This window comes from Martes martes, assembly GCF_963455335.1.
Source record: "Martes martes genome assembly, chromosome: 4".
Taxonomy (NCBI): Eukaryota; Metazoa; Chordata; class Mammalia; order Carnivora; family Mustelidae; genus Martes; species Martes martes.
The window spans coordinates 109,534,075-109,553,276 of NC_137891.1; the positions used below are offsets into that span (position 1 = coordinate 109,534,075).

The 19,202-nt window shown below is 36.1% G+C and overlaps 1 protein-coding gene across 1 annotated transcript in view; it reads left to right on the plus strand.

Moving 5' to 3' along the window:
• Nucleotides 1-19,202, plus strand: part of DPYD (dihydropyrimidine dehydrogenase) — an 842,461-nt gene that overhangs the window by 380,279 nt on the left and 442,980 nt on the right. Inside the window, exon 11 of the mRNA XM_080800117.1 lies at nt 3,965-4,175. Within this exon, the coding sequence (XP_080656243.1) occupies nt 3,965-4,175 (211 nt within the window). The remainder of the gene's footprint in view (nt 1-3,964; nt 4,176-19,202) is intronic.

Consider the following 19,202-nt stretch of genomic DNA (forward strand, 5'->3'; position numbering starts at 1 on the left):
ATCAGGATTTTAGCTAAGCTTTGTCATCCCTTAATATATCTTTGGTTTCTCTGAGCATCAGTTTCTCTTCTAAGCAAGGAAATAGTGCTTTGTCCCATGTGGGATTAGTTGTGAGGACAGCAGGCAGCACAATGCCTGAGGTTGGGTGCCAAAGCTGTAAGTCATGATAGCTTTTTGACCCACAATAAGGAGAAAATGTTAGTTTAAATCTTAATATTAAAAAAAAAATAACTAATATCTAAGTATCATAATATGTGTTCTGTCTGAAAGTTAAAATGAGCCATATGTAAAGCAGTTAAAAGAATACCTGCTATTGTGGCTCCTGGGTGGCTTGGTCCGTTAAGCCTCGACTCTCGATTTGTGGCTCAGGTCATGATCTCAGAGTCCTGAGATCAACCCCCTGTCGGGCTCCTCGCTAGGCACGGAGCCTGCTTTAGATTTTCTCTCTCTCTCTCTCTGCCCCTCCCCTGACTTCTCTCTCTCTCAAAAAAAAAAAAAAAAAAAAAAAAAAGAAGAAGAAGAAAGAAAGAAAATGACTGCTATGTAAGTATCCATTATTGTTATTTTTGTCTTGTTAGATTTCTTGAATAGTAAAAGTAAATTCCTCTGTTGTCCACAAATAACTCAAAGGATATTTCATTTGACACATGACTTTACTTATGTTGAATTCTCATTTTCCTAATATTTCCTTGTTGACTGAGATAAATCTTATCATCTCAAAAAAAAAAATCTTATCATCTCAGCTCTCCTTTTCCCAATACAATATCAATACTTTCCAAGTAAATACATATGTTAAAGTGATATCTTCCTATCTTTCCCTTAAAAGTTTTTCCATCTCTTGCATTAAATGAAAAATAGCTACTTAATAGCAAAATAGCAAGAAGTGGTATGATTTATGTCTGCTGCCCAATCGCCTAGTCTAACATGTTTTAGGTAGTATAGAACATACTGAGTTTCAAAAGTAGAATTTCAGAGTAATCTTTGTGGGAGCCACTGTTCACCCTCTCAGTTTCTGTGCACTATCACATAGTTGGCACAAATACAAGCTACCTAGTGCATATGGAAAATTATGATGTGAACTGAGGAAATAATAAAATTCATTTTCTTCATGTTCATAATGGCATGTAGTTTTTAGGCCCTCAAAAGTAAGAATACAACTAAAGCATGTTCAAGCATTAGATCATTGATAATCATTACTTTAAAAGGTTTGATTTTCTTGCAGTACCCAATTTGGTTTTAATTCAATGCCAAATTTGCCAAAAACATATATGAGATTATCAGCGCAGAGTAGTAGATACTATCTAAGTACTAATAGAGCAAAAAGTAAAACAGGACAAAGTAGACCCTAAATCAGTCTCAGACATTCTCCCAATATGTGCAGCATAGCTCAGGATTTTTTTTCTGCCCTTCACAGGAAAGAGTACTATTATAAATATGCATCATGTATTGATTTATTCAAACCATAAACATTTGTCATTGTTATTCAATCAAGTTTGGCATTATCATTAAAATTTAGCATCACTTGACATTTTTGAAACACAATACACTGGTTTATATTGATGAGTTACAAGGCGCTAGGTAAGGCAACGCAAATGTGACAGAAGTGATACAGAAACATATCTTATGTATGGAGCCATATTTAGTTTGTAATTAGAACTGTTCAAGGAACAGTTTGCCTCCTACAAATCATACATTTTATCTTGTGGAAAATTACAAAGGCGTCTAAAGTTCTTTGGCCTTTTCTTTTTCTTAATGTTGCTCTTGGGCCACCTTTCTATTAGAAGCATAATCCCAGTGCTAAGTGGTATTGAATAGTTTGAAGCATGATTGAGAAGAGAAATGAATTCAGAGAATTGCAACTACAAGTAAATAATACTTACTTACTTGCACCTTCCATATGTTAAGTTCTGCTTTAGTTCTGCTTTAGGTGCTTTACATTTCTAAATTGCTTTAAGTAACACCACATACCAACTAATTAGGCATTATACCCATTTTATGTATAAGGAGCCTGAAGATCAGAGAGATTTATTTAGAGACTATCTCAACTAAGCAGCGGAAGCAGGTTTCAAACCTGATTCAATTCCACTTACCCCTAATTTTCCTGTGTAAACAATTTTGAGATCTGTTGTTTTGTATACTTACTACCCATGACATACCAATATCTAGTATTTTTTATATCAGTAATTTCTTAGTTTTCCAAATTTTAAGGCTTTAAGGCCAATATTCAAAACATACCTTAAGTAAGACATAGACTGAATAGTTTCATGCCAATATATAGTCATGACCATTGTTCCTCCGTTTTTTTTAAAGATTTTATTTATTTGAGACAGAAAGAGAGAGCACAAGGGGTCAGAAGGAGAAGAAGACTCCCCTGCCTAGCAGGGAGCCTGACTTGGGGTTCAATCCCAGAATCCTGGGATCATGACCTGAGCTGAAGACAGACTCTTAACCAACTGAGCTGCCCAGGTGCCCCTTGTTTTTGTTTTTGTTTTTTTAAATTATCCCTCTAGGGAACCTTTTTAAACTTTTTTTCCTAGTTAACCACCTCCCCCCCCCACACACAAACATACTGTAATTTTAATACTCCCGATATCCTGTGTATCTGTTCATGTACTACTGCTCTTATGGGGCAGGGTGTCACAAATTATTATGACATCAAAGATTCTTTCCTTCCTTAAGAATCAGTTTTTGCTCCCTTATGGATGATATTACTGTCATTGAGAATGCGTGGTGTAGACCAACCAAGTTCAGAGCTAGTCAGCTATAGTCTGGTAAGACAGTGGTTCACAAATTGTCATTTCTAAACCAAAGCATGCCATCACATAAGAATTTGTTAGAAATGCAGATCCTCATGCCTTATCCAATCCTATAGAACTAGAATTTCTGAGGGTGGGTCCATGCAATCTGTTTTAAGAAGCCCTCTAGGTGATTCTGATGCATGCCAAAGTTTGGAACCACTAATTATGGACAGAGTGTTGAGAGGTGGGTTTATGGCTTGATCACAAGATTGAGCAGGTCAATTTATGACTCAGTTTTTCCATCTTGATATTGCCCAGACAACTCCTGGTTTGGAGCCTTACACATATGACCTTCTCAACCTCACTTGTCAGGGGTCCTACTAAGATGAGGGAGGGAAAGAATGAGACTTGATACCCACCTTAGCCTCTCCGGTAGTACTTTTTTTTGGAAAAAACTACTCAACATACTACATAGGGTTATATTGACAAAGGCCTGGATTCCCCAAAAAACAGTAAATGGAAAAATGAATAGATATGTAAATATTAACATTCTATCTTGATAGGCATCCCATTATGAGAATAGAAACGAAAACGAGGGTGTTCCACGTATGAGGTAATAGATGTGGAAGAACTGGGAATTTGTCAAGAACATGCTTGTTTCTCTTTCTTCAATTTCTCATTTGCCTTTTTATGAAAGTAAGATTAAGTGTTATTTATTTCTTGATTCCACAGTTTCTCAGTCTTCTTTTTTCCTACCTACTATTTTAATCACGTACTTGCCAAGATTGGCTCATCCACTTTATTAACTTATTTCCAGTTTAGCTAATGCAACCCGTTAATAATCAGAAGTATCTATTTTCATACATAGCATGATTTAAAAAAGAACGTAAACTACAGAAGTGAAAGCATATAGAAAACCGGGCTGCTAGAGCCAAAACCTTACATGCCACCAACCATAGAGCAGGCAGTCCTGAGAACTTGAGAAATAGCTTGTGATGCCATGCTCTTTAAACTTCCATGTGACAACTCCAATTGATGGAGGACTCCCCTGAGTCAGTGATTTGCAAAATGTAAATAGCTGATAACTGAACCTCAGGTTTGATGAAAGAAAAGGCTTCATGTTGATTTAACTGTCATTAGCTATAGCGTGCATAATTGAATTAAAAACCAAACATTCAATGCAGAAGAAACGTTTTCAAGTTTTTCTCTGTTCTGTTTTGTTTTAGGTGGAACTTGCTAAGGAAAAAAGGTGTGAATTCTTGCCTTTTCTGTCTCCACGGAAGGTTATATTGAAAGAAGGGAGAATTGTCGCCATGCAGTTTGTTCGAACAGAGCAAGATGAAGCTGGAGACTGGCATGAACATGAAGATGAGATAGTCACTCTGAAAGCCGATGTGGTCATCAGTGCCTTTGGTTCAGTTCTGAGTGATCCTACAGGTAGAGTGTCAGGAGCTGAAATATGTTAGGCAATTGTCTGTTATTTTAGTGCCATAATAGTTTCCAGTTTTCAGGGAATTGTTTTTCACTTTAACATTCATTTTCTTCTTCTAGTATGAAATCCAAGCAATCTTTATTTAAAAGGCATTTAATGCTTATACAGAATTATTTTTAAAGTGGTGGGAATTGAAAATAACATTCATCTTTCTCGTAAACTGATAATCAAAATACATATTCTATTTTGCGGTAACGTTCACCTGTTTCCTCTAAGAGTGGCTTTTTCTTCAATTAGACATTGAGTAAGAAAATGTGACAGAGAGCACGCCTGGGTGGCTCCGTGGGTTAAAGCCTCTGCCTTTGGCTTAGGTCATGATCCCAGTGTCCTGGGATGGAGCCCCGCATCAGGCTCTCTGCTCAGCGGGGAGCCTGCTTCCTCCTCTCTCTCTGCCTGCTTCTCTGCCTACTTGTGTTCTCTGTCAAATAAATAAAATCTTTAAAAAAAAAAAAAGAAAAGAAAAGAAAATGTGACAGAGAAGTTATAACAGCCAATCACCAATGATTCAGACAAATTAAGACCTAATGAATAGGCAAAAATAGAATTCAGGTATACTGCTATGCTTATGCCAGATCATCACTGGAAAAATCAAAATAATCAAATTAGAAAGTTTGAACTCCTCTCATTTCATCTGGATGGCATAAATGGACATGCTATGGAAGAACAAAATGCTTTTTAAAAAAGGATAATAAGAAAGGGAAATGTCTTACGTAATATTCCAACTGAATAATAAGTTAATCAATTAAGGACGGTGTAGTGTATTTTCACCACACTCAGTGTTTTTGTGGGTGACTGTAGATGAAAGCTTAAGTATTTATGCATCTTCATTTTGCAAATTCTTTACCTTTTAATACACATTGTTGAAATGGTGATTAACTCTTTTATTTACTGAACGGAAAATAAAAGGCATTTCTCCAAGTCAGAGATTCACTGTGAATAATAATGAAAAAAATTGAGACCTGACAATTTCTATGACTCCCTACTATATCTGTACTAAAATTACATTTTGTGTCTAAAATAAAATTATAATCTGTGTCTGAAAAATGCAAATGTGCATTTTTATCCAATAGATAAGTAAAAAATTCAACCAGTCATCAGGATATTTTATCTGCAGGACATCAAACATCTTGATATTTGGAAACATCCAGATGTTTAATGTCATCAAGATAAATGTTTTCAAATAGCTGGATGATGGCCTGAATTTGTCACTTTTCATCTAGATGTTTATGTGATATGTAGACACAGTCACAGTGTAGTTTGTTTATTCATTAACTGGGTTCAGGAAGGAAAAAAAAAAGAAAAATACATAAATTGCATTCTATCATCTAAAAAATCATAATGTTCTTATTACTCGGCACATCACCAGAAACTGAGTAAAAAGTTGAATCATATTTAACTAGCAATTAAATCACCTGTTGATGATTCACTTATCAAGGACTAATTTAGCTTACCCATCTAAATTTATGTTTCACAACTGACATCTCTAATATTAAGAAAAATGTATTTTTTCCTAAATAAACCTAAGTAGATGTGACTCAGATCATATAAAACAGCTTTCGCAAAACTTAGGCCCATGTGCGTGAAAAGTGAAAGATTTAACTTAGTATTTAAAATATGAAATTCAAGAAAGTTTGATCTAGTCATGTTTATTTGACAAAGTCATTCCAGAATGTATTTATGTATTCTACTTGTGCATGTTTCTTGCAGGGTTTCACATGTCCTACCCATATACATCTAGACAAGTCAAGGAAAAACGGTCCTGCACTTTCCTCTTTTTCCCTTCTCCTCTTGTCTTGAAATAACAGATGCTTGAAAAATTATCGCTAAATAGAATTATTTGCTTTTCCAGGGCCTTTCAATGTTTGCATTAATAAGAAGCTACTTTCCAAGCAAGAGGGGTGCTGGAAGAGCTGGAAGCTGAAATAGCATTCATGCCTCTCTTTCCCTCTAGTAGTTTTCAGTACTGTTTTTTGAATGGAAAACATGAAAGGGAGGAAGGGAATCAGTAATTGTTAGAATTTCACCAAGAAGATTACCCAATGGCATTTACCCAAATGGCATTTAAAATTTTTGTTTAAATTTCAAAGTCAGCAGCTTTTCATATGGACACACATATTAGCTATAGTGAAAATCAGTTTATAGGAAGCAAGTTGTCCATTAGGTAAGAAGAGAAACTCTTCATGTCTCCCTCTTCTACCTTAAATCTTATTCCATCTTGATACCTGTGTGATGCGATTTATGTGCAACACTATTGTGAGCATCACACATGTGATACTATGTGATTTAATATATTTATCTATAACACCTTTCTTAAACTGTTGACCTGCCTTTCCACCCCCCTCTTCCCTCCTTCCCAACCTCACTTTGCACAGGCTTCTATGAACTGCATGCCAAACTCCATGACATTTTCTCAGTCCTCATTCTATTTTCTGCATTTGACAATGTTAAATATTTCTTTCTATTTGAAATGCTCTCTCTAAGTCACTTAACCTTTCTGAGCCTCAGCTTCTTCCTCTATAAAAAAAACAAGCATAATAAAACCTTCTCCCCTTACCTTTCAGGACTGTTGTCAGAATTAAAATGAAGTAACGTGAAAGTGCTTTGGAAATGTAACACATTATTATTGTTTATGACACTCTGTTTTCTTGTTTTTTTTTTTCTTTTAACTATTCCTCTTCTGAGCCTATCACTGAATACTTTTCTCCCTCTAGCTTATTACTTTTTAGTGCTTTCCCAAGTTCAGACTTCACCTATTATCTCTTAATATATTTAATCCTTCAGTGTACCAATCACCTCATTAATTCATTTATTATTCATACACACATTCATTCCTATAAGAAAAACTTAATAAACAACTTCTGTGTGCCAGGTTGAGGCTAGACTTACAGTAGACACTATTTCACTTCTGTGTAACTGGCTTCAAAATCTCTTTCTTCACTCTATGTCTCAGAAGACGTTTCATCCTTTGTTGTATGACCTGCATGTAACGAACATTTACTCAGTATCTCATGGATACCTGGTACTAAGTTGTATTCTGGAGAGTACTAAGATGAATGAGCTATTCCTTCTACTTAAAAACCTCACAGACTGGGGCATGGGGCAGACTTTTAAACAAATAATTGTTTTACCAAGTGAGGAATAATATATTTAGAAACATGTACAAAGTAAGGAAGGATCACCTCATGAGGTTTCCCTAAGGCAGATTGCACCTCAACTTTGCTGTTATTTAAAGATTTTATTTATTTATTTATTTGACAGACAGAGACCACAAGTAGGTAGAGAGGCAGAGAGAGAGGCAGGAAAGCAGGCTCCCCACTGAGCAGAGAGCCTGATGCGGGGCTTGATCCCAGGACCCTGAGATCATGACCTGAGTCAAAGGCAGAGGCTTAACCCACTGAGCCACCCAGACACCCCAACTTTGCTGTTATTTAAATAGTACTGTAGTTCTCCCATCGCTAATGTTTAAGATGTTTTCCCAGATTCAAATATCTAATACCAGTTTTTCTTTTCATTACATTCACCAGTGTTACTGTGTAGCCTGCATACTGTAGGATGAAGCTCTTTGCACTTGAGAACTTCAGCAAGTAGCTCTATATATACTATGAACCCAGATTTATTTCCCATTCTTCCCTGTAGGATTATTCCTCCCAGTATCTGCACACAGGTGGATTCCATACTGGTTATTCAGAAAGTCCTTGCTGAATGCATTATATAAATATAAATATATGCTGAAGAATTCAAGGAATGAAATAAACTTGACGGAGAAAGTATGGTGATAACAGTTTCTCAGCATTCTCTGATTATAGCATTTTAAATGAAAATACTTGTAGCATCTCAGTTATATCAATAACATATATTTCTAAAAGTAACCTAAATTGGGAAATTTCAAGGAAATTAAATTTTTAATTTCAGGGTTTTTTCCCCTTGTACATACCATGTTACTTTTGCAAGTTCTTTAATTTGTGAGCCTCACAAAGAATATAAAATAACTTTACTTAGTATTAAGCACCCAATATATATGTAATAAATCCTTCCTGTTGTAAAAATGGTGAATGCCTCAAAGCTTATAGAAAAGTATATCAAATTTATAAAACAAATGTGGATAATATCCTTGGATTATAGTTGCTAATTATTTCATTGCTAATGAGGCTAATAACATATATGAGTGATCATCATTATTTTATCTAATTCTGTTTTATTTCTATTTCATTTTTGGGGTTGTAGCAGTGAGTGGAAAATAGGAACAAAAGACTCTATTCCACATCCCTCTGCATGGAATATATATGTGCTTATTAGGAACACAATTTAATTGAATCCTTCATTAACTACTGTCCCAAATTCTAAAGGCAGTGTGGTGTTTGATTTCTAATTTGATTGAGATAATAAAGTCTCAGCCTTATTTGATATCTTTCCTGTGAAAAACTAAGAGTGGTTCTACCTTTTAAAAATTCTCATCCATTCTCTCTAAGTATGTAAGATTCCAAATCACATTAAATTGGGATTTTATTGTTCAAGACTTATTTTAAAGGCTGTCAGCAAATTAAGCACAAGCTACCTCTACTGGCATTTCTAGTCCGCAAACATTGCCCTTCAGTGGAAATTGTAAAACCTTTATATATTTCAACAATATGTATTTTGTGATACACGAAGTCTCCTCTTCTGCTAAACACCAATGCCAATGTTTATTGAATTGAATGTTCTCTTATTTTGTTTGGAAAGTCTCAGGTTTAAGAGACTCCTTGCTTATTCTAAGTTTATCTTCCCTTTTCTTTCTGCTTGGAACCAAATGGCCATTTGTGGAAGTGTGCATATCTTTGCTGTTAGTTTCGAGTTGATGAGGATAATCATTACCATTTTCATCAACCTCACAGCTTCATTTTTCCAGTGGAGTTAATAATAGTTGGCCTTGTCTTCACCTTCCCAGCAGATCTAGATGACATAATTTTATGTGGCTTTGAATATGCTTCCAGACGACTGAAGAAGGCACTTTAGCCCTTGCCATGACCTCTGTGCCCCTTCCATACACTGCACCCAACCATCCTCTCATTTTTTGAAATGTTGACTTTAAAAAGAGCTGTATGCTTTGATCTTCTAGAACTTATTGCAATTTATCTTCCAGTTAGATTGTAAACCCCCAATACACAAAGATTGTACCTTTATAGTAAGTGGGAGTCCCAAGAGTAGCCAACATATTAGTGTGCCTATAGTAGATGGATAATATATAGTTGTGTAATGGACTTGATCCATGTTAAGTTACTAATTTTTTACACCTATTTGTCATTTCTTCCCACTATGTGGCCAGTTTGGTTTATTTCTTTTTTTAGAAAATATAAGAGTTAGATACAGTTCTGTTTTCCTGTTGCTATTGATTTTTTTTTTCTGTTTTGGCATAAATTTTTGCATTCTTTATAATCCAATAAATACTATACCTAATTAGAGGCTGTCTGGGGTAGCAGCTCAGAGCACGGATTGTGGAGCCAGGCTGCCCAGCTGGGAACCTGGCTCCCTTAGTCTCTTTGTACTTCATGGTCCTGATCTTTAAAGGAGGGTTGATTATAGTATCTACCTTCTCAAGTTATTTTAAGAACAAATGAATTATATATGTAAATCACTTAAATATATATCTGGCATATGGTAAGCATCTCCTAGATGTTACTATCCTTATGTAACAAAGCATATTTTAATAATTAAATTGCATTATATTATATCCTTGTGATAGTATGAATGTTGTCTAGGAATAAAAGCATTTGAAAATCAAGACTTCATCTGGGAACTTACAGGTTCTGTGGACATGTCTTTGTAAATAAGTAAAGCATGTGCTTTTACATTTATGATTTTTTAAATATGAAAAAGTTTCATATATTTGGTTAGTTTTTTGCAGAAAAAGATTATACAGTCTGTAACTGTATCATACATTTTAAAATGTTTTATTATCGATTCTGATGTTTTTATACTATCAAAGGGAATGAAATTTTTCAATTAATTTTTAGTAGTAGTTAGAAATCTCCATTTTGAGTTTCTGCAAATCATTTTTTTTTGAAGATTTATTTATTAATTTTAGAGAGAGAGAGAGCACAAACAGGAGTGACTGGGAGCAAGAGAAAGGATCTCAAGCAGACTCTGGGCTGAGTGCGGAGCCCAACCTGGGGCTCGATCTCCCTCAGGATCCTGAGACCATGACCTGTCCAAAACGAAGGGTCAGACACTTAACTGACTATACTAGCCAGGTGCCCCCAAATCAGGTATATAAAGAGAAAAGGATTTTTAATAACTTTTTTCCTCTTAAAAGGGTGAAATTGGGCCAGGTTTTCATTTGTTTAAATTTTTGATGGATCTCTGTTACTTTTAAGGAGAGGGAAAAGCACTTTTGAGGATACTAAGTTTGAGTTTTAAGTGCTTGAAAATTATGGGATGATATAATTAAGATTAAAAACCCATGTTTTTGAAAGGGAGAGATAGGATGAATGGTGGCAATAAAGCTGACTCAGAATAGTGCTACATGGCACTGCTCTGGAGAGCAAATGACTGCTCTCAGTTTAGCAAGGAATGTGTGGCCCTTCTTCTAGGAAAGGAGTTTATCTACTTCACCTAGTGCCTACATTTTCTTTCTGTTCAGGTTGCTAGAAATAACAAGAAAACACAAAGTCTTCTTTAGTTCTTTCTGAATCTTCAGTGAATCCCTCAGAAACCAACCGCCTTGATGTCATTAATTGAAACTAGTTTCATAAAGGGAGTGTTTTGGGGGGAAAAGGATTTTAAAATCACTTACCAGTTCCTTTTATTGGAAAACTCCAATAAAAGTTTTTTAAAACCTCATGGGGGCAGCTGGGTGGCTCAGTGGGTTAAAACCTCTGCCTTCAGCTCTGGTCATGGTCCCAGGGTCCTGGGATCGAGCCCCTGCTTCCTCCCCTCTCTGCCCGCCTCTCTGTCTACTTGTGATCTCTGTCTGTCAAATAAATAAATAAATCTTTAAAAAACAAAACAAAACAAAACAAAAAACAAAACAGAACCTCATGGGGGTAAATCAAAGGTTCTGCCAATACCAGCTTCTAGTGTAGCTTTGATTCACTTGCCCCTGTACTGAGAAGAAGTGGAGGCCGTGGGTTAATGTGCCTTATTCTGGCCTAAGTCAGAGCTAGAAATTGCCGGTTAGGCAAGAAATGGTGTGCAGGAGACCCTGACAGTGCAGACTTTCAGGAATTTTTCAAATGTGTCCATTTGTCCTCAGTTACTTGTGTGTTAAAGCAATCCTAGGAAAAAGTTTTTTAAGTGAGCTTTAGGTGAGCCTGGTAATAATGATTATCTGTACTTTAAAAGACATAGCATCAATATGTTTCACTTGTTTTATTCCTTATTATGGTAATTCACTGAGAGAGTTGGAAACACTATGCCATTTTAATAACTCCCCCTGCCTTTTGAACTAGTGTCTTCCACTTTTCAAACAAGGAAACATCTCCTGCAGAAGCTACTGGTTGCACTTAGAGATTGAGCAAATTTTCTTTGAACAATTGTCTACTCTTTGTGGCCTCCCGCTTACAAAATTCCTCTTCTCCCTTACCAAAGGTAAAGAGAAGGGGGAAGGAATGGGTGCCGGGTTGAGACTATGCCATAATTGGTCAAATTTTCCCTGTTGTATGCATTTTTTTTAAATAAACGGAAATACTGGCAACAAAGTTCCAGGGAACAGACTGTGGAATACTGGACTTCATTAGAGACAGGAGAACTTTTTGGTTGATGGCACAAATGTCAGAGTAAGGGGCTTACTAAGTGACAGAACTGAGGATGGATGAGATAGAATTGAAAACTAAAACTGGCAGTCCAGTGTAACTTACTGGACATGTTATAGCACAGTAACTTGCATGGGACTTTTCTTTCTATTTCCAAACATGCTGGGAGGGATTTCAAAAATCATATATTCTACTCCCTTCATTTCACAGGTGTATTTGTTTAACTAATAACCTCTGATAGCCTGCTATTCTAGGTGCTGAGCTTAGGTTCTTGGGATAAAGTGCTGAAAAGGCCAATGCAAACCTTGTCTCCAGGAATGCAGTTTAACAGGGGAGAGACACAATGAAGATAAACTGTGCTAGAGGGAAGCACAGAACACAGTCTGAGGGTTCAGGGAAGCTTCCTAGAGGAAGTGGGTTATAACTTAAACTTTGAGGGGTATGTGGGAGTTTCCAGGTGGAATGGGGGTGGAAGGGAGGGAGCCCCAGGGAGATTATGCAACTTGCTCAACAGCACACTGTTAGATTAAGCAGTCATTTTACAGTCATCTTAAAAAGCTATATATATATATAAAAAAAACATGTCTTTTTGAAAGTTGTCATCAGCCTACTTATTTCATGCATGTTCTCATCTTTATAAATGAAGGTCTGAATTTTCCATTTTTATTCCTAAAATTGAACTTTTTATTTTATGATTTTTACCACTCATTCTCTCATGATTCATCATGCAGCAAATATTTCTTAATGTCCAACTATGTTATATGCACCGGCCAGGTGCTAGGAATACAAATATGAGTAAAAGAGAGTCTTTGTGCTTCAGGGATCCATGGGCTAATGGAAGAAACAGGCAGGTACATGCATACATTGTAACACAATGTGCTAATTTTGAGATCACATTTGGACTGGGTTTTAGAACTTCAGTAGGAGTTTCCCTGTTAGAGGGAATATCATACACAAAATTTAAGCTGACAAATGGTTTCATGTGACCAGGCAATGGTGAGAAATTCTGTTTAGCTGGAGCAAATGATGTATGATAAAATAAGGGTGGGACATGGGTAGGGATAGGACGGCAGGAAATTTGGCTACAAGCTTATGTAGACTCAAGAGACTTATATGCTAAACTAGGGATTTTGAATTGTATTCTATAGACATCCATGTAACAAATGGAAGTTTTAGATATGGGGGAGATCTTTACTGTTAAGGAGGTAATACTATTACGTGCTTGGATTTTGTACCATTTGTGTATTCTTCAAATAACTGGGAATTAGAAACCATGAAATCATCTTTGAGGTGGTTCATATCAGAAGGCAAATGTGTTTTCTAGTATTGAGCACCTGAATTAGGCAGTTATTCACTCAGTCATGGGTATGATCCCACAGTGTAGATCCCCTAATGGGAAGGTGCCCCAGTAGGATTGTTGGTACTAGGGAAGGGGGAGAACCTGTGCCCAAAGGGGCAGCTCCTGAAACTATATGCATGACAGAAGTGAGTTATGTATGGCTAATTTCTCCTTCCAAATTCACAAATTATGATTACTAATTTCAGCTTTTTGAGGACTGGTAAGATACCGAAACACCACAAGTGTTATAAAAATGATTGTTTCCCTACATGGAAAGGGGCATCAGGAGTATGAAAGAAGCATGTTACTCCATCACAGGGGCAGTAATGTTTAAAAAAAAATGGCCTGGAATTAAGATAGAGTAGTATCAACAAAACCAATTAAAAGACGGTGTTAGTTTAAGTGGCTTCTGATTAAGGTTCAAGTAGGCGGACCTCCAGAAGAACATTCAGGACAAGACATATTTCTTAAATAGAAGAATCATGATTCATGATGGTCATCTGTTTGATTAAAAAGCTTGCATGTGGAGTATCTAGCATGGTAATTTGATGAGATGTTCTTAATACTGATAGTGTTCAGGAACATAGCAGATGGAACAGATCTGAGGGAAACGGTGACTTTTTGCATTTGGATTTCCTCACCCGTTCAACTGGAAAAGGGACTAGAACTCAGGAAATAGAGAATGATTGAAAATAGATATTGGGAATTATTACATATCATTTGTCTTGTCTTTTCACTGTCATAAGCCAGTACCTAGAACAGGGCTATTCATCGATTGACTTGAAGAATGTAAGGTATCATAGCCTTCAGTTGGATAACACCTTCTTAAAAGTATAAGAGAGGATATGTGGCATTTCTTCTGGAATTCCAGAAATATCTCACTTACCACATTATGAAGGGGAAAAGTCAATTTGTTACTGCTGCTTTTCAGATGGTAAATATCTTAAGGAAGATACGGTGTCAAGCCTCTTTTATTCCATGATTCTGTACCTTTGCTCTCTTACTGATATGTGGTTCTTTACACTACCATTTCATTTTATAAAGCCTAATAATAAAACATTAATATCTCCTTTGTAATATTTGATCCCATCATGAGAATGCACTCTTTTTAATATTCCCTGTACACTATCTTGCTTTCAACTATATTTTGGGCAAGAACCGTTCTCAGGAACCCAAAGGTAGAACTGTACATGTTTTCTTTAAAATTGCCCTAATTATCAGATACTTTAATGGCTGGAAGTGAGGATGAAGTGGTGGAATCTAACACAAGTACTGGCATTTCTGCAGAATAACCAGCCAAAATAATGGAATCTTTGCACAGTTTTTCTTTGGAATTATTTTAAAAGGGTGGAGGTGATGGGGAAGGAGGTCAGACTGATAACAGTGTTAAAAGTGATTTGGAATCAAAATCACATCACTTACAACTGCCTTAGACATCCATTTGAAGTACAACATGATATTTCTGTAATTATTTTACTTCCCTCTAATAACTGCATAGGAATAGGTTTGTTTCCCCAGTGAATAGCTCTGTTCAGAGCCTTCCCTTATCTTTATTTTCCAGGTTTCACTAGTCGTTGATATCATATGCATTCTTACAGGGAGACAGTGGATAAATCAGTAATTTTCCATCAAATCAAAGATTACATTCAAGAGGTAGAGCAGTGGCATGAAACAACTTCTGCTGGGGAAAGAAGGTAGAAAATGGAAAAATAACATAATTGTTTCAGAGAACAGAAATCACAAGACATAGACGATGTTATTCAACATTTAGTGAATGTAATAGATGTCCAGGGCTTTTCTGACCATGGCCAATTATATTTGTCTTTTAAATACTAGTTAGCTCTTATATACTTAAAGTTTATTCTAAAACCTGATATTCATGTGAAGTATTAAACTACACTAAGCTGCTACACAATGTGAAATCAAGATGTAAAATTTAGTTAAATTATAAAGTAATGATGCATATTTTATACTAATATTCTTAGTAATAGGTATTTTGTTTTGTAGGTTGTTTTGTTGTTAGTTACTTTGCATTTGTATTTTTGGCTCACAGCACAAAATAAAAATAACAGTATACCTAATTTAAGATAGTCTTTGGTTAGGTAAGTCATTGACCTGCAAAAGTGTAAGTTTTAATTGTATCAATTAGAAAATTACATTGAATCATATTTAATGTCTATCTTCCAGATATGGAAGCTACTCAATTCAAATGGAATATATATATGTAATTTATTACGTGTCCCAAATGCACTGGTTTTGCTGGAGGAGAAAGCCAGCATTAATATTAATATCCATTCAGAGGTCCCACTCAACATTTATACAGACTAATGCCAACATTTTTTTCATGTTAGCCATACTTATATTTTGTAACTATGAATCTCTTTAAAGTGTCTTCAAAGGACCTTTATTTACTAGCCATTTATTCTTATATATGAATGAATGAAAGAGTGTCAAGCGTATTATGCACTATATGCTTGACAAATAGCCAGTGATTTTCCAAGTCTTCTGAAAAGTGTATTGACAAATCACTTGATTTAATATGTCCCCGTATTTCTCCCTATATTTGTACATTGCTACCATATGAACTTCTACCTCCCTAGTATTGAGGCATTATTCTCATACGTTAGAATCTAAAATTACCCCCCTTTGCCCATGGTGGGATTGAAACCAAATACCTCAGTTTAATTTTGATACCCTTTTAATATCCCCTCCTACATACTTATGGGACCTTATTTCCCATTCTTTCGTTCTGCATTTGCTAAGTATATTCGTTTCTGTGTTAGGTCCTCTAAAAATAAATATATTGTTCCTGTCTACTGGAGCTTTCAGTCTAATAGAGAGAGAAAAATATACCTAAATTAAAATGCCATTAGATAGGTAGTGACACAAGGAGAAATAGATAACCTGTTAGTGTAACACTCAAGGTGGAAAGATGACTTCCAGCTCTAAGAATCAAAGAAGGTTTTATGGAAGCAATGGCATTTGTAGAGATGAGGATTGGGGAGGACTTAAGAGAGCAGAAGTATGGAAAGCACATTTTAGCACAGTGAACAGGTAGATATGTACACAGAATAGTCACTTTGGCCAGATCATAATGAGATGCTGTAAAGGTAGAAAAATATATCGTTGCTAACTTACAACTTGGTTTTAATGTTAGGCTAAGGTATCTGAATTTTATTCAAAAGTTGGTGGATACTAAAAGTCTAAAGGGGCATGCTGATTAAATATGTTTCCCTCATACATAGAGGGAAGATAGAAATACGTGTGTCCATTTTGGCTCCTGCTCTTCTCCTACTTCTCTCTGTATATCTTATATATTCTAAATTATATTGACAGTAGGACTGTAGGGTAGTTTATTCATATTTTAATCCATAGTACCCAGCACAGTCCCAAGCGTTCACTGAACAAATGGATGGATGAATGAATAAATGAGGAGATGGATGAATATTAGGATGACCACGTTGGAAAGGACCAGAATAGAATGAAATGATTGCTTTATTCAGAATGTCTCTACAGAAAATCCATAGTAAAGACAAAAACATATGAAAGTGGTATTTATATCAAGGCCAGCAAGTCTTCCTTCTGTTGAGGGAATCATCAGATGCTGGACACTCGCACTTGCATTAAAAAGATAGCCTCCTGGGGCACCTGGGTGGCTCAGTGGGTTAAGCCGCTGCCTTCAGCTCAGGTCATGATCTCAGGGTCCTGGGATCGAGTCCCGCATCGGGCTCTCTGCTCAGCAGGGAGCCTGCTTCCCCCTCTCTCTCTCTGCCTGCCTCTCTGTCGACTTGTGATCTCTCTCTGTCAAATAAATAAATAAAAAAATCTTAAAAAAAAAAAAAAAAGATAGCCTCCTAACTGGTCATCTTGCTTTTTCCCTCGCTTCTGTATAATCCTACCAATATCAGCCCTTACAAACAGAATTATACCATGTCACTCCCCTATTCCAAACCCTCCAGTGGTTTCCTACTTTATTTAGAATATAGTTCTTCTCAGAGCTTATAAAGCTCTCCTTGATGAAGCCCCTACTTCTCCCTCAGACCCCCCTCACCTCTTTGCTTGCTTCCTTTCTTTCATCTGCATAAGGCCTCCCTTCCTCCTGCTCACCTCACCCTAATGCTTCAACAGTGCTTCCCTCTGCCTGTAATGATCTGCCTCGAGATCTTCACACGCTGGCCTATTCTTAGCCTTCCTGTTTCAGCTCAGACGTCATCTCATTAAAGAGTCCTCCATGACCCTCCATCTCCCTAGATCTAAACCACCTCTCCCCCTTCTTACTTCCCTCAATATAACACCCTCTTCCATCAATCCTCTTCATAACCATCTTCACTATCATACAATTCACTTACTTGTTTGCTTTCTATCTCCTATCTTCTGCCAACTGAAATGTATACCCCACAAGGACAGATCCCTTATTACAGTTTATTATAATACCTACAGCAGGATTTAGTACATGGTAGACAATAAAACAGTTGCTCATTGCCTGGGTGAATGCAAGCTAGGACCTTAATTTTTTCCTATGCAATCATGATTAAACTCCGGAAAGAGTATCCTATGTGTACTGGCTTGCTGCCTTTGCCATGTCCTCTGTCCTTAACCCCTTTAACTGCCTTTCGTTTTCATCATTTACTTCAAATTTCATCTTTTTACTGCTCACTGACCTTCCAATCACCAAACCTAGTTACCTACCTTACATTTCTCTTGTATTTTACGTTTCTTGAAATTATCCTTCTTGGTTTTTGTGGCTCAGAAATGCCTCGAGTCTCACAAAATGCTGATGACTCCCCCTCTGGCTTTAATTCAGGTTGTGCTTGCTGCCACTTTGAAAAATAACTGGTTGACTCTTACCTGGATTTATGTTTTTGATTAACTTTATCCATCGTTGTGACTATATCTAATCCCAAGGTACAGAGCTCTCTGAGTTCTAGGTGTATACCTATCTCCAAATGCCCCTGAAGACCTCCAGGCTTTTCTAGTTGGTACATCTGTAGCTAATTTGTAGTTAGGTTCAAACCCTAATACCGTGACTTGGGTCACTTACCTCACTCTCCGTTTCCTCAACTGTAAAACTGAAATAACATCTATTCTGTGAGGATTCAAAGAAAACGTATATATATTGCCTAGGTCAGAGCCAAACACATGTCCATGGAGGCATTCTCAATAAATGTTTGTCATTATTATCATTGTGAATGCATAACCTTCGCCAATACCAAAGATATTTCTTGACTGCATGGTAATACCACTCATGTTCTATATAAAGAAGCTGTATTTTTGAATTATGCATTTAGTTATGTATTAAAATTGTTTAAAATATATTCTACTGTATGTTTTAAGTTTGCATTGAAGTATGTCTACAGCCGATTGACAAGGGAAAAAAAGTCGTAAGATGGATATCAAAAAATAACATTAATGAGCTGCTAAAGCTAAAATTACAGGAACTTATGAAATTGGTTAAACATAAAAACCATTAAACTGTTTACTGAAGCTTCACAGATATACTGCAGCTAATGAGCATTTCTGCTATTTAAATAAGCCCAAATTGAACACACATTACATGGATACATAATTAGTCATGGCAGTCAAACACACATAGACTTACTTTTAAAGCTCTATTTAGGGAATCTTTTCCATTTGATTTATTTTGTTAATTAAAATATTTTTCAGTATTCACTTATATTTTAATAATATTGTTTTCGCCAGTAGTATAATTTACTGCTGGCTTTCTGTTTGTTTTTATTTATGCTTTAAATGCAGCAAATGGGGATTTTATATTAAACATTTTTCTTAATCCCTTTCTTTAATTATTTATATCACTTGATGGAATCATTCAGCATTTTAAAAGGTTCTTTCACTGGGAAGTATATATAAAATATTTCAGTAGCCTTTCTACTTTTTTCCACTGACTC